Genomic DNA, 14,163 nt, shown 5'->3' with positions numbered 1-14,163 from the left:
CGGCCGGTTGAAGGTTAGCTTTTCATAGAAAATATGAAACTTTTGTGATTGGTAAACAATTACATATAGACAATGGGACGACCCAACAGACTAAGAATACATACACTGAGACCTAAAAAAAGTAGGATCTACTGATACATCGCGCTTAAAACGCAGAACTTGCATGTAAGAACAGTAACATATGTGTCGTGACCACGGAGTGACCTGGCGCCACTCTCACATGGAAGGAGCCCCATCAATACACATCATGGACAGGGCCAGATCACCGGCGCGCGCGCGTGGGCGCGTCTACGCCGACGGGGGTGGCGCCGCAAACGGCATAGGCACGTTCACATTCGGGACGAATGGCAAGGGCGGCAGCGTCACCTTGGGCACGACAATCGCGGGCATCGGCGCCATCGTCACTGTGGGGAGGGTGACCTTGGGCATCGGTGGTAGCACCGCCTTGGGCACGACGATGGCCGGCATGGGCGGCAGGGTCACCTGCGGCACGGTGGGGAGGGTGACCGACGGCATGGGTGGCATCAGGGTGAGCGTGTCCGCGGGCAAGGTCGGCATGGCCGGCAGTCCAGGGACGGCACTAGCAGCCGGAGCGGCAGCCGCCGGGGTCGTGTCGGCCAGGTTGCGAGCAGCGTCGCACGTGCTGCCGGTGAGAAGGAGCGCGCACGCCATGATCATGGCCAACATGCTCGCATTGGAAGCCATGACTAGGGCTACCTAGGACCTGCTAGGTAGGTACTAGACAGTTACAGAGAGTTTTTTCTCGTGTGTGGGAGGTGATTGCAAGATGCTTCTTCTGCTCTGCTGCGATGTATGGACATGGGTGGACAAAATTACTTTTCTGACCTAAAAGGCTAACAAAATCCCTATCTGACCTCGTTTAAAAAAATCGATTTTGACCTCTTTGGGTGACGCCAACATCCCTGGCGTCTGGGTTGCGAACCAGATGCCAGGAACCCTGGCGTCTGGCCCCTGGCCCGCACTGCCCGCCTGCCCGTTGACCTGCTGACGTGGCAAAGGGGCCAGACGCCAAGGACCCTGGCGTCTGGCCCTGGTAAGTGGATAACACCACGCGCGGGCCCAGCCCACCCATCCCCAACCTCTCCCTGCGGCGGCCGAAGGCAAGAAACAGAGGGGCTTCTCTCCTTCGCCCCTCTTCTCCCTCACACCAAATCCTCCCTTGATCTACTCCATCCTCCATCTAAATTTGTGGATCTGAGGCCCCCAAGCATCCTTGAGGTATTCTCCCCCATCCCCTCCAATTTATTTGGGTTGAGTCCTCTTCTTTATGATGCATTATTCAACACTAGGTGATGTTAGATGAGTAGATGGTTTCTTTGTTTTAGGAAATTGTTTGTAGTTGATAGATGATTTGGTAGGCAGTAGATGATGTGTAGTTGAACATGTAGGCAAAATCAATTCCGTTTTGTGCATATGTTGTCCATAGGAATTTTTTTTAACTAAGAGGGGTGATGAATACATGATTTTTGTATGTAAAATAGACTTGTTTGATAATTTGGTTTGATAGATGATGTGTGTATGTGGTATAACAATACAGTTGAATTTAAATATGATGTCTCTATGTGTAGATAATCCTATTGTTGGCATACTTTAGTTGCAAAAGACATGGTGAAATTCGGTACTCTAGATGATATGTATTTGCATATGTGACACCATATTATTTGACAAATTTATTTGCTTGAGATGATGTTGGTATGTTTAAGAAGAATTATGTGTGCATATGAAGAAGAAAAAAATGATGTGGTTATGTTTGAGAAGAATGGTGTGTTCATATGGCATAACTTGGAGAAGAAAATTGTATTATTTGATATTGTTCATGTATTCATAGATGTTTGTGATTTGTTTTGTAGGATGGCGGATGGTGATGGACCTTGGTATGACGGATTAATCGATGAGTGGGATAAGGAGCATCGTGCTCGTGCCATTGAGAACGGACATGTAAGAAGCAAGACTTATCAATTTTCGCTGTTTCTCATTTGTGTTCTTCTATTGATTAAAACATCACTTTATTTGCAGCTTGTAGTTGCTATGCGCATGAGGGGACATTTGGCTGATGACTTTACTTACGACCCGCGGTACGAGCCTTACAATCGGAGATTGGGTCTTCTCCAATTCGTGTTGCAGTTTAAGCGACGCGCTCCGCCGGTGAACCACGCGGCGCTGACCGCACTTGTGAATCGTTGGAGGCCGGAGACTCACTCGTTCCACCTTCCATTTGGGGAGATGACGATGACCCTTGAGGACATGGCTATGATAAGCGGCCTTCCTATCAACGGACAAGCTGTTACCGGTCGTGTCAATGCCGTTAATTGGCGATAACGGACTGGCATTTTAATTGGTGTTCAGCCCGACGCCCCTGAGGAAGGCAAGGCCGATACCACGAGAGTGAGGCATTCTTGGCTAAAAGCAGTTAGATGAAACATCAATCCGTGTCCTCAGGGTGCTAATGACGTGGTTGTGCAGCAGTACGCGCGGGCCTATCTTTGGTATTTGCTAACCAAGGTAGTCTTCTCAGATGCAACCGGGAACTCGGCCCTCTGGATGTTCCTGGAGCTACTCAATAACTAGGATACCCAGTATAGCTGGGGTTCGGCCGCGCTAGCATATTTGTATCGTCAGGTAAGAGATATTTGCAACAATTTAACTTGCATTTGTCATGCGCCTCCATATCTAACATGTTTGTTTGATTGCAGCTTGACTTGTCGTGTCGCAGGAAGGGAGATACATCCTCATTGGCTAGGTTTGTTTGGAGCCTATCCGTGTGGATGTAGGAGCGGATCCCGGTTGGACGGCCCGATATCAAGGACCCCAACATGGCAAACCCATAGGGTAATCTAGACGGGCTGCATGATGATGATCCATATCGGCGCCCTACGCTTGCTTACTATTGGGAACAAGTGACAGTGTACACAGGAAGCTCGCATGTGCGATACAAGTGCTATATGAACGAGCTGGACACCTTGACTGCTGAGCAGGTATAGAGAAGTTCGATGAGACCAAATTTAGTCAAGAATGAAACTTGTATCTAACAATGTATCTCTTTGTTTTGCAGGTACATTGGTTGCCTTATATGGAAGATCGTGACTATGATCTTAATGAGATGTGCACGCGTGATAGCCATCTTTGGCGGGCGAGGTGCCCAATGATATGCTTCTTCGCAGTCGAGTGGCATTTTGTAGACCGTGTGGCAAGACAATTTGGAAGAAGACAAGGTATTCCAATTGAGGAGAGCAACAAGGAAATGCTATCTCTGCATCGGTGAGCAAGCATGCCTTGAATATGTAGTAGAGCATTGAATAAGTCTATGTTTGCTAATGCTTTGTCCCGTGCATCATTTGTAGGTTCGATCGAAGGGATATATCGGATTGGGCAAACAAACACCGTGCGTGGATAGAAATTTGGAATCAAAGAGACACTATAGTGCAATCAGAGAATAGACCTCACAATCAGTCAGCATATCAGAAGTATCAAGTGTGGTATGCGGATCGTTACCGATTAAAGCTAAAGCCTGGTTGGACTCACGAGGAGTGGTCGGAGTTGGTGTCTGAAGACCCGGAGACTGCAGAAGGTTATCATACCTTCAACACGGCTGTGAGAGACACCAGAGGGGCTCACGTTGACTATGCACCGATGCATGACGAAATGGTAGTCTGTTTGACCTATTCTAACAAACTTGCATGCATCATGTTGTCTTCTTTCAAATACATAAGTTTGCTTTGTTCATGAATTGCAGGGCAGATCGTTGCTTTTGTGTGTCAACGATGCCAATGTTGCACTGAGTCATCCACCTGGTGGTGTATTATCTGAGAGGACTCTTAGGAGCACGATGGAGGTGTGACCAATATATTATAAAAGTTTCTTTTCGCGGATTATTTATTTGTATATCATATCATAGCATATTTTGTGTTGTTGCAGAAGGTCAAGAAGCGGTTCCATAAGATGGCAGCAATGCTTTCTTGCCATGGTGCTCAGTCCAGTGACGTGTATGCACCTGGTACCCGCGCCAGAGCTAATAGACGGCGTTATATCCAGAACGATGAGGACATGGAGGAGGAGGTCCATGAAGAGGAGCCATCACATCAAGAGGAGCCAACACAAGATGAGGAGCATGAGTATGATGCAACACATCAAGAGGATCATGAGTATGATGTTGATGCTCCACAACCATCACATGTTATACAACCGACACAAGGCAATGCTCGCTCTAGGAAAGGCAAAGACATAGCTAAGACACCAGGCAAGAAAGGTAGAAAGAAGACATGGAACACACAATTCCATAGTCCGGAGTATCCTCATCAGCTTATCCCAACAGGAATGCAAAGATATAAGGCCAACATTGAGGTGGAGGAGGAGGCATACAATGAAGAGGAGGAGGAGGCTAGCGAAGAGGAGGAGCCTACACTTGCAGCACTCGTGAAGAGAGGAAGGAGGAAGTGAGCTTCTTGTTTGGAAGTGTATGAACTAGGTGGCGTTTGTATGTAGGAACTTGGTGTTGTGGTAAAAACTTTTAAGGTTGTCTTGAATTTGGTGTCTTATGTATGCACTTGGTGTCTTATGTATGCATGAATTTGTCGTGATGAAAAATCTGTGAACTTGTTGTCGTTTGTATACAAGAATTTGTCATGGTGAAAATTCTGTGAAATGTGCTATCTTCTGTGTTTTATGAACCTGTCATATTATTATATATGTGCTATCTTCTTGTGTGAAATAAGTACAAAAATTAGTACAGGGCCCCAGACGCCAGGGTCCTTGGCGTCTGGTATGAAGTCAGGGGACCAGATGCCAGGGTCCATGGTGTATGGTATGAAGTCAGGGGACCAGACGCCAAGGTCCCTGGCGTCTGGTGGTCGACTGGAAGCAAAAGCAGAGGCATGGGACAGCAGAAACATGGCAGCCAGACGCCAGGGTCCATGGCGTCTGGCCCTGGTGTAGTAGTTTTTTTCTATCAAACACCTGTTGTATCGAATGACAATCATTAGTGTTCACATAGATATTTTGTTCTATCAAACACCTATAGTATCACATAATAGCAAATGACAAACATTAGTGTTCACATAATAGCAAATGACAAACATAGTTATCACATAATCTCAAATTACACAAATAGTCTCGAATGAGAAGTTCATCACATACAAAGTCTCGAATGACATAAGTAGTTCATAACCACGATGGTCCACGATAATTGAAACGACATGAACATCACATATAACTCGGTTTCCTGTAGCAATGCAAGTCAACAACCCTTTTCCATCCCCATTATTGCAGCATTTCTTGAATCTTGTCATCATCAGTTATGTCAACCAATTTTCTTCCGCCGGGGCCATCTGACTGCTTCCTGCTGACATAGTACACAAAATCCTCTTCCTTCAACCCTTGCTTCAACATGAATTTAGTCTTCAACCAATCGAAAGTGAGATCCACTTCACTAACTTGCACAAGACATGGAGACAAGCCTAGGACATGAACAATAGGGCTAAGCACCCACTGAGTACCCTTAGCCATCTACAACACACAAATCTCTTAGTACCAAACCTATGATACATTAAACCACGAGGAAAACAAACTAGGGTTTACACAAAACTATGATGCATTAAACCAACCAAAAGATGGGGGTGGAGTTGATTTACCTTCTAGTTTTGAAATACTGAAGATCCAACGGTGAAACCGGACCGATTCGTGAGAGATTTGAGGGGGGGTTAGGGTACTGGATGAGAGTGAGTGGATGAGAGGGCTAGAGGTGAGAGTGAGTGGATGAGAGAGCTAGAGGTGAGAGTGAGTGGAGATGAAAGGAATGAGAGGGGTAGAGGTGGAGATGAATGGATGAGAGGGCTAGAGGTGGGCCCAAAGAATCTTATCCACTCGAAACTTGCTCTCTGGATAGGGAGCCAGACGCCAGGGACTTTGGCGTCTGGCTCTCTGGATCGGGCATCAGACAGATCAGACAAGTGTCTGGTCTCCTGCGCGACCAAAACGAGCCAGACGCCAGGGACCTTGGCGTCTAGTCTGGGTATGGACCCAGACGCCAGGGTGCCTGGCGTCTGGCTCTCCGGATCGGGCATCAGACAGATCAGACAAGTGTCTGGTCTCCTGCGCGACCAAAACGAGCCAGACGCCAGGGACCTTGGCGTCTAGTCTGGGTATGGACCCAGACGCCAGGGTGCCTGGCGTCTGGCTCTCCGGATCGGGCATCAGACAGATCAGACAAGTGTCTGGTCTCCTGCGCGACCAAAACGAGCCAGACGCCAGGGACCTTGGCGTCTGGTCCGGATATGGACCCAGACGCCAGGGTTCCCAGACGCCAAGGTCCCTGGCGTCTGGCTCTCTGGATGATTAGACAGGTGTCTGGTCTCCTGCGCGACCAAAGCGAGCCAGACGCCAGGAACCTTGGCGTCTGGTCCTTGGCGTCTGGCTTTCTGGATGATCAGACAGCTGTCTGGTCTCCTGCGTGACCAAAACGAGCCATACGCCAGGGACCTTGGCGTCTGTCTTGTCTGGTATAGGATATAGAGCCAGACGCCAGAGTTCTGAGTCTGGCTCTCTGGATAGGCAAAATGCTCTCTGGTCATGTTCTTGTCGCTTTTCGGATGGGCAAAATGCTCTCTGGATAGTTTGCACATAATTTCAAATAGGTTGCACACACTTTTAAACATTGGAAATCAAACAAAAATATGAACAAAGCATTGCACATAATTTTAAATAGGTCTCGACTAACAAGTTCACACATGATGTCTCAAATGACATAAGTAGTTCATGACCACACACGGTCTCGAATGACAAGTTCATACATTAAACAAAGTATCGATATTCCATCATCGACGCCGGTGCCTTTTCATTTGTCTACTGAGTAGTACGGGGCCACTTTCCCTTCTTGTCACGTGCCTCATCCTCCTCTCGTGCATCGCGAGCCCTTGCAAGTTTTCTTGCCCTCTCTTCTTGCGAGCCTCCTTCTCTTTGCGTGCCCTCTCTTGATCACGCTTCTTGCGCTCGTTCTTCTCCTTCTCACGACACCATGCTCCAATCCCCGTGCAAAGGACTCCTCGAACAGGCGCTGCCTCCGTAAGTAATCTCGATGTTGGTCCTCTTGGACATCTTTTGGTACCTCGTGATTTATCCAAGTGAAGTACTTGCAAAAGTGGAGGAGGCGACTACATAAAAGTCATGTTTTTGTTAGTAATATGAGTTCAAACTTGATGAGGTTTTTTGTATGTACACCCAACATACCGGTGGTATGTCATATGCGTTAGTTGGCCTTCGACGATCATGTGCATAGTTGGGACACACGAAAAACCTTCTACCTTCTGTCCATGACTTCTTGCGGTCCGTGGACACCTTCAGCTTGCAAACATCACCACACCAACATGGTGGTGTGGGCACATCCTTCTCCTTCTCCTTGTCCAACGTGGCCTCCATCCACGTCTTTGGCATGTCCTCTTGGTCCGCGCACGCCGGCCTCGTCCTGAAACCGGATGAAGCCATGCCTACAAAAAGAACAATTGTTAGCACAAGACACAAAGAGATACATGTGTAAATACAGTAAATCAATAAATGCTAGGAATTTTAAGAACAACTAATATACCATTATTATTAGATCAACCATCTGGATTAAGCAAATAACCGAAGGCCGATCCATTATCAACCATTCCTCTCCGACCACCACCACCTCTAGCACTTGTGCTTCCTCTCCGACCACCACCACCTCTAGCATTTGTGCTTCCTCTCCGACCACCACCACCTCTAGCACTTGTGCTTCCTCTTCGACCACCACCACCTTTAGCACTTGTGCTTGCTCGACCATCACCTCTAGCACTTGTGCTTGCTCGACCACCACCTCTAGCACTTGTGCCTGCTCGACCACCACCTCTAGCACTTGTGCCTGCTCGACCACCACCTCTAGCACTTGTGCTTCCTCGACCACCACCACCGTCACCTCTTCCACCTCGTTCACCATCGGTGCCACCTCCACGACTTGTTTTTCTTTTTTTGGTTTTCCTATTCTTGCATGTCCGCTCATTGTGTCCCCCTTCACCGCACACCCCACAGTTGATAGTGTCAGGAGCCTCCATGAAATGACCGCTACCAAATTGTTTCATGCCAGTGTATCCGGCCAGGTCATCCATATCACCCCTGAACCTCTTAGTTCTCCTTCTACCCTTGGTCTCCACCTTCAGAAGAGGGTCTGGCCTAATATGAGGGCCATGGTACTCAGGCCACTGTGATTGGTCCAAGAAAGGGTGAAATCTTGGTGCCCATGTCAACCTAGTAGCTTCCACATGGAACTCTTGCATCCGCACGGTTTTTCCATCACAAACATGTATGTTTCTCGCCTTCGCTGCCATTATCAAATGCGAGCATGGCCAATGATACTTACTAGGCCTCTCGCACTGGCACCACCGAGTCTTCAGACGCACCTCAAATGCAGCACCACCATATTGTCTACCGTCTCGTGTTGTGCCACCTGGCTCATCAATTTGATAGGTCATTTCAGTTCTGTCGAATATGATAACTTGTTGCCGTGAAGACTTGATTGCTTGTAACTGCAACCATTCATCAACCTTTTCCGGATAATCCTTTTTTTCACCTATCCATTTTGCAGTCTCTTCAGAATGCCTTTGAAAGTACTCATTAAGCTTGAAGAATGTGTACTCCACTATTGCAGTCACCGGCAATGCACGAGCACCCTTCAGCACATTGTTGAAACATTCTACCAGATTGCTCGTCATGTCGCCATATCGCCTACCACCATCGTCATGAGCGCGTGCCCACTTGTGCTTCTCGCTTAAATTCCTAGTTAAGAACTCTTTTCCCCCTTCGTTCACCGCTGCAAAGAGTTTGTTGTACCGAGCATCGAAACCTTGGGTGGTGAAGGCCACACATACATGGGTAAGGTCTTTGCTGAGCTCCTTGCTCTTACATGCCCGGTAAAAGTTGGCCACGAAATGCCTCATGCACCATCTGTGGTGAAGTTTTGGAAATCCTGGAATAACAATGTCCATTGCCTTGAGTATGCCATGATGCCTGTCCGATATGATGCATACCTCCCTAGCCCCAATCACGTTGTGCCTAACATGACCCATGAACCACTCCCAGTTGTCTTGGTGCTCGGAAGGCACCAAAGCAAATGCACACGGCAACACGTTGTCGTTTGATGAGTGCGCCATTGCTACCATTAGTGTGCCCTTGTATCTACCGATCAAGAACGTGCCATCTATAGACAAGACCGGACGACAATGCTGAAACGCCTCCACGCATTGTCCATAACTCCAGAAGGCACGGTGGAACACTCCATCGTGATCCTCGACCACATGAAACATGCCTGGGTTCCTATGTGCAATCGCGACCAATAACCTTGGGAGCTGGTTGTATGCTTCTTCATAATCACCATACAACATCCTAATAGCATTTGCCTTTGCCTTCCATGCCTTCCCATACTTGACTTCATAACCAAATTGTTTTTTCACCGTCCGCATGAGAAACCTCACTTTCACAGTGGGATCAAAGCCTATGTCTTTCATCCATTTGTATCCAAGATACTCAGATGTGAGTTGACGGTGTGTCTTTCTAAGTCGTTTCGATGGCGGTTTGCATCTATGAGTGGAAACACAACTTTTTAACACCCATTCTTCGGTTTCTTTAAGCTTTCTTGCACGAACCTTCCATGGGCATCCTTCTTGCTCACACACCACGGTGTAACGCAACCTCATGTCGGAGTGCTCAACATAAATTGGCCTATGGTTTCGAATGGCATAGTCAGCCAACCAAAACTTCATCATAGGCAAGCTCAGAAACTTCACTCCTTTCTTCAAATAAGCATTCTCGTCCTCATTCTCCACCCTTGGTTCTCCTGGATCCGGGCATGGTGTTGGCTCAATCGCCGTCATTCTCATTCCACCATCAACAATAGCTTTATGGGCAAGGCTGAGATCTTTAAACAAGTGAGTTCTTTTTTCTAAGCCCATCAGCTCAAAGTGGATTTGGTTTTCCTCCTTTGTGAATCCATCCTCATCCAACTGTTCAACTGGACCCTCGTCATCCGAGTCATACGCATATTGACGACTAAAAGGCAAGTCACGATCCATGTCCTTTTGCGCTATGTACGCATCCAAGTCACCAACATCATTACCATGAAACCCTTCCTCTTGCTCTTCGTCGTCATCATAAGCATCTTCATCCTCTTGAATTACTTCGTCACTAGCAGTCACCTCAAATTCATTTGCTTGGCTAGTTGGTGGTTGGCTAGAAGCATTGGGGGCATACAACTCAACCTCATTTGCTTTAATAGATGGTACACGGGGACGTGGTTGGCGATAAGCATTGGGGGCATCAACCACAACCCTATGCTCAACAAGTGGCACCATTGTCCTCTCGCTCATGTCATCCATTGGGGAAGAGACATGCCGGTTCAAATCAAAGGTAAACCGAGGAGATTCAACCTTGGTGGCAAACAATTCAAGTGACTTGTCTTCCGATTGGGAAACTTTTTCCTTGTATACATCCCAATGCAAATCCGAGGTGATAGGCATACTTTTCAAGCGAGATTTGGCTCCAACTCCAACATCATACCTTCCTATTAACTTAACATCAACATTGGTGTCCATCCACTTTAAGACTTGTCTCACTTTTGCAACAACATCCTCATAGCTAGGGCTTGTACCAAAAACCAATGGTTTCTCACCCGTGTCGGCATTGTTACTCAAGAATGCCTCCTTGTCCATGTAATGAACATTAACAAGTCTCTTTATCTAAAAATAGTATGAATGCATTTAAGACTTCAATGAGAATTGGTGTTTATCCAAATACATCTCATTATATCCAAATCATATCAACACTAAATTATTGCCATGGTCAAAAAAGTATCACTAATTAACACACACTAAGCAAAGTTAACCCTAATCACTAACTAACCCTAACCCCCAATCTTTCTACTCAACAAGCATATATTCCTACTACACACCATGCATATCACTATATTATCAAAGTTAACCAAGCCATTCACACTAACATAAGGGAGAAAACAAAAACTAGGGTTCCACCAACATGTATAAAATGCAACCAAAATAACAAGATTTAACAAAAAATAATTGGATGATTTGGGGAAGATTACCAAGAGCAACAAAGTGATGAAAAGATCCACCTAAGGGATGCACCTTTTGGAGAGGATTTGAGGGGGAGCTTGAGGGGTGGGAGAGAGTGTGGGAGCTCCAAGTGTTCTTCAAGCTCGGGTTGTGGACTGGGGAAAGTGTGTGGGGTGGGTCCCACACACTTTCCCGTGGGTTATCCACTTACCAGGGCCAGACGCCAGGGTCCTTGGCGTCTGGCCCCTTTGCCACGTCAGCAGGTCAACGGGCAGGCGGGCAGTGCGGGCCAGGGGCCAGACGCCAGGGTTCCTGGCGTCTGGTTCGCAACCCAGGCACCAGGGATGTTGGCATCACCTAAAAAGGTCAAAATCGATTTTTTTTTTGAAACGAGGTCAAATAAGGATTTTGTTAGCCTTTTAGGTCAGAACAGTAATTTTGTCCGACATGGGTCGATGCCTGGCAATTTATATAGAGCTCAAAGCGCGGACGTAATTAGGTTGGTTGTTGGCTAGATTGAGAATGTTTTTACGTGCTTTGTCAATTCAAAAATGGAAGAGCTTCGCATGGCGATAGCTACAAGTTTCTGTATTTAGGTGAGAAGAGGGAGCTGGTCGGCGCTGCAGCTTCGATCTGCTCAACCGTCTTGATTATTCGTCCCATCATTTCTCAACTGGCTGTCTGGCTCAATCACACGTTCTCGGGAAGGTGCACTGACTGTCTTGGTCTATCTTCAAAATACGGTGCCATTTCTTCATGACAGGGGAGCATCTCTGGTCTGTCTTGATCGTATCCTACGTAGCTGCTGCCTGGACTGTATAGGTAACCTCGCCGTTTTGACTCTGTTCTTTTTTTAATTTTTATCTTCCCAAAACGTGAGGCAATTTTTTGTCGGCTTCACTACTTAACAAGATTGTTGTCCAATTAATTACGAAAAACCAAACGAAATCAATTCAAACCGTGCACCAAGCCCACTCAAACAACGACACAACAGGGCCACACTCACTCTCGTCGTATGGCCAAGCCCGCTCAAAACCTGACTCGATATGGCCACTACCACTCTCGACGACTGTGTGACAAACATCACAAAAACGATGATAGTGAGTGGTAGTGGCCACTCAAAACCTGACTCAACATGGCCACTACCACTCTCAATAATGTTCATGATGTTTTAGAAAATATTCATCATGTATATTAGTAATGTTGATAGTGTACAAAATATGTTCATTGTGTATTAACAAATGTTAATAATTTTTTTAGCAATTTTTCACTATGTATTAAAAATGTTAATCGTGCATTTTCAAAAAAGTTCACCTTGTATTTTTTTACCATTTAGTTTACAGGGATGCTCATCTTGTATTACTAAAAAACCGTTCATAGTATATTTTAGAAGTGTTCATTGTCTAATACAAAAATGTTTGTCTTCTAAATATGTCAGCCGCGCTTCAAGAAATATTCATCATGTTTTTAATAAGGAAAACGCTTCAATCCCGCCAGCTGATTCGCTCGGGGAATCGGCCTTGCGCGTTGCCGTTCGATCAAATGTGATCGGACGATGTGGCAAGCTAGTCCCATCGCTTCTGGAAACGTCGCGCACAACCAATTCATTCTTATCCTACCTAGTAAGGGCACCACTCCGTTTTTTATTTGTGAAGAAAGTCAGAGCACCACTTCGCTCAATCTAGTTCCTCAATCGGCCATGGCGTACGTGTTCTCTCCCTCAAAATTTTGATGTGGCGTTGCAAGCTTTCTCTTTGTTGCACAAAAGTTTTTCTGTAACATCAGTCATGCTACAAAACTTTCTTCTGTAACATCATATGAAGGTGAAATTAAAAAGAAAAACTGCAACATTACCACTACTGCAAAGTTTTTCTGCAACAATACCTTTGTTGCAAAAAATTTCCGCAATAAGACATTTGTTGTGAAAATTTCTGCAACAAGTCCTCTGTTGCAAGATTTCTATAACAGCAGCTCTGTTACAAAGGTGAAAGACACCACTCTGCTGCACGATGTGTTCACATCCGACGGATCGCGAGGCGACGGATCTTTTAGAAAGATCCGCCGCCAACGCACAGATCTTTTTGAAAGAACCGCCGCCTCGCAAGCCGTACGATCTGACACAGTCTAGTGGTTGAATGTCTTCTTCTCCTTTGCAACACAGATTTTGTTGCGGAAACATTTGCAATAGAGATTTTGTTGCGGATTTTTTTGCAACATAGATTGTGTTGCGGGATATTTTCTGCAACATAGGTCATGTTGCGGAATATTATTTTCCGTCTTCACTTTCTTTTTGCAACAACGATGATGTTGTGGAGAACTTTTGCAACATAGGCAATGTTGCAGAAAAAATTGCATCTGGAAATAATGTCCATAATCGTCGCCGATGTTGCCTGCGTCAAGCACGTCGTCGCCGACCGCAACACCCACTCCAGCTATTGCAGAAGCATGTCGGCGGGTTGTTCCTCACCTGAAAACCAACTCGAAATGAGAGAGCCAACCAAAAAAAGAGCAGGAAGGGAAGGACGATGGAAGCTTACCTCGCCGAGGAACGATGGTTGCCGGTGCGTGAGCACGTGGCGGCGGCCGGCTGGCTCGTCTAAGCAGTGGCGTTGCATGAGCTTCAGGTGGTGGTGGCCATGGCATGCTGAAGGAGTTGGAGAAAAAGAACCGATTGGGAAGGAGATAAGGAAAGAAGGATGTAACGATGCAATGGGTCCACATGGACACGTGTCGCGTGCTGGAGGTGGTGGACGCCCGGCATTGGATCAGCCGGGTGAAGGGAATACTTTCCCTTCTTTATATAGGGCAAGCATATTTTTAATACATGATGAATCTTTATTAAAAAATGCCCACCATGTCAAAATAATCTTCTTGTACACAACATTCAGCCAATTTTCTTTTTCCATTTTTTCATAGACAAGAACCGGAGACATGACGGCCCATGAGTCACCCGATGCCAGGCCGAATGGCCCAGCGAAGCTGATCCCAAATCCCCCCCCCTCTCCCTCTCTCTCTCTCTCTCCGTTCCCGACCCGTCCTCTTCTCTTCCCAACGCGGTCGTGGCCCCTTT

At 46.5% G+C, this 14,163-nt stretch overlaps 1 protein-coding gene across 1 annotated transcript; it reads right to left on the bottom strand.

Annotated features, from left to right (window-relative positions):
- Positions 1–277: 277 nt before the first annotated feature.
- On the bottom strand, positions 278–705 carry LOC125506061 (protein PELPK1-like). Its single transcript, XM_048670939.1, has one exon. It carries the CDS (start codon positions 703–705, stop codon positions 289–291), a length of 417 nt encoding a protein of 138 aa, XP_048526896.1. The 3' UTR covers positions 278–288.
- Between the last annotated feature and the right edge of the window lie 13,458 nt (positions 706–14,163).

The sequence above is a fragment of the Triticum urartu genome, chromosome 5, assembly GCF_003073215.2.
Source record: "Triticum urartu cultivar G1812 chromosome 5, Tu2.1, whole genome shotgun sequence".
Classification (NCBI taxonomy): Eukaryota; Viridiplantae; Streptophyta; class Magnoliopsida; order Poales; family Poaceae; genus Triticum; species Triticum urartu.
Note: the sequence above shows the minus strand (reverse complement) of the source record. Positions and strands in the feature narration are given on the sequence as shown.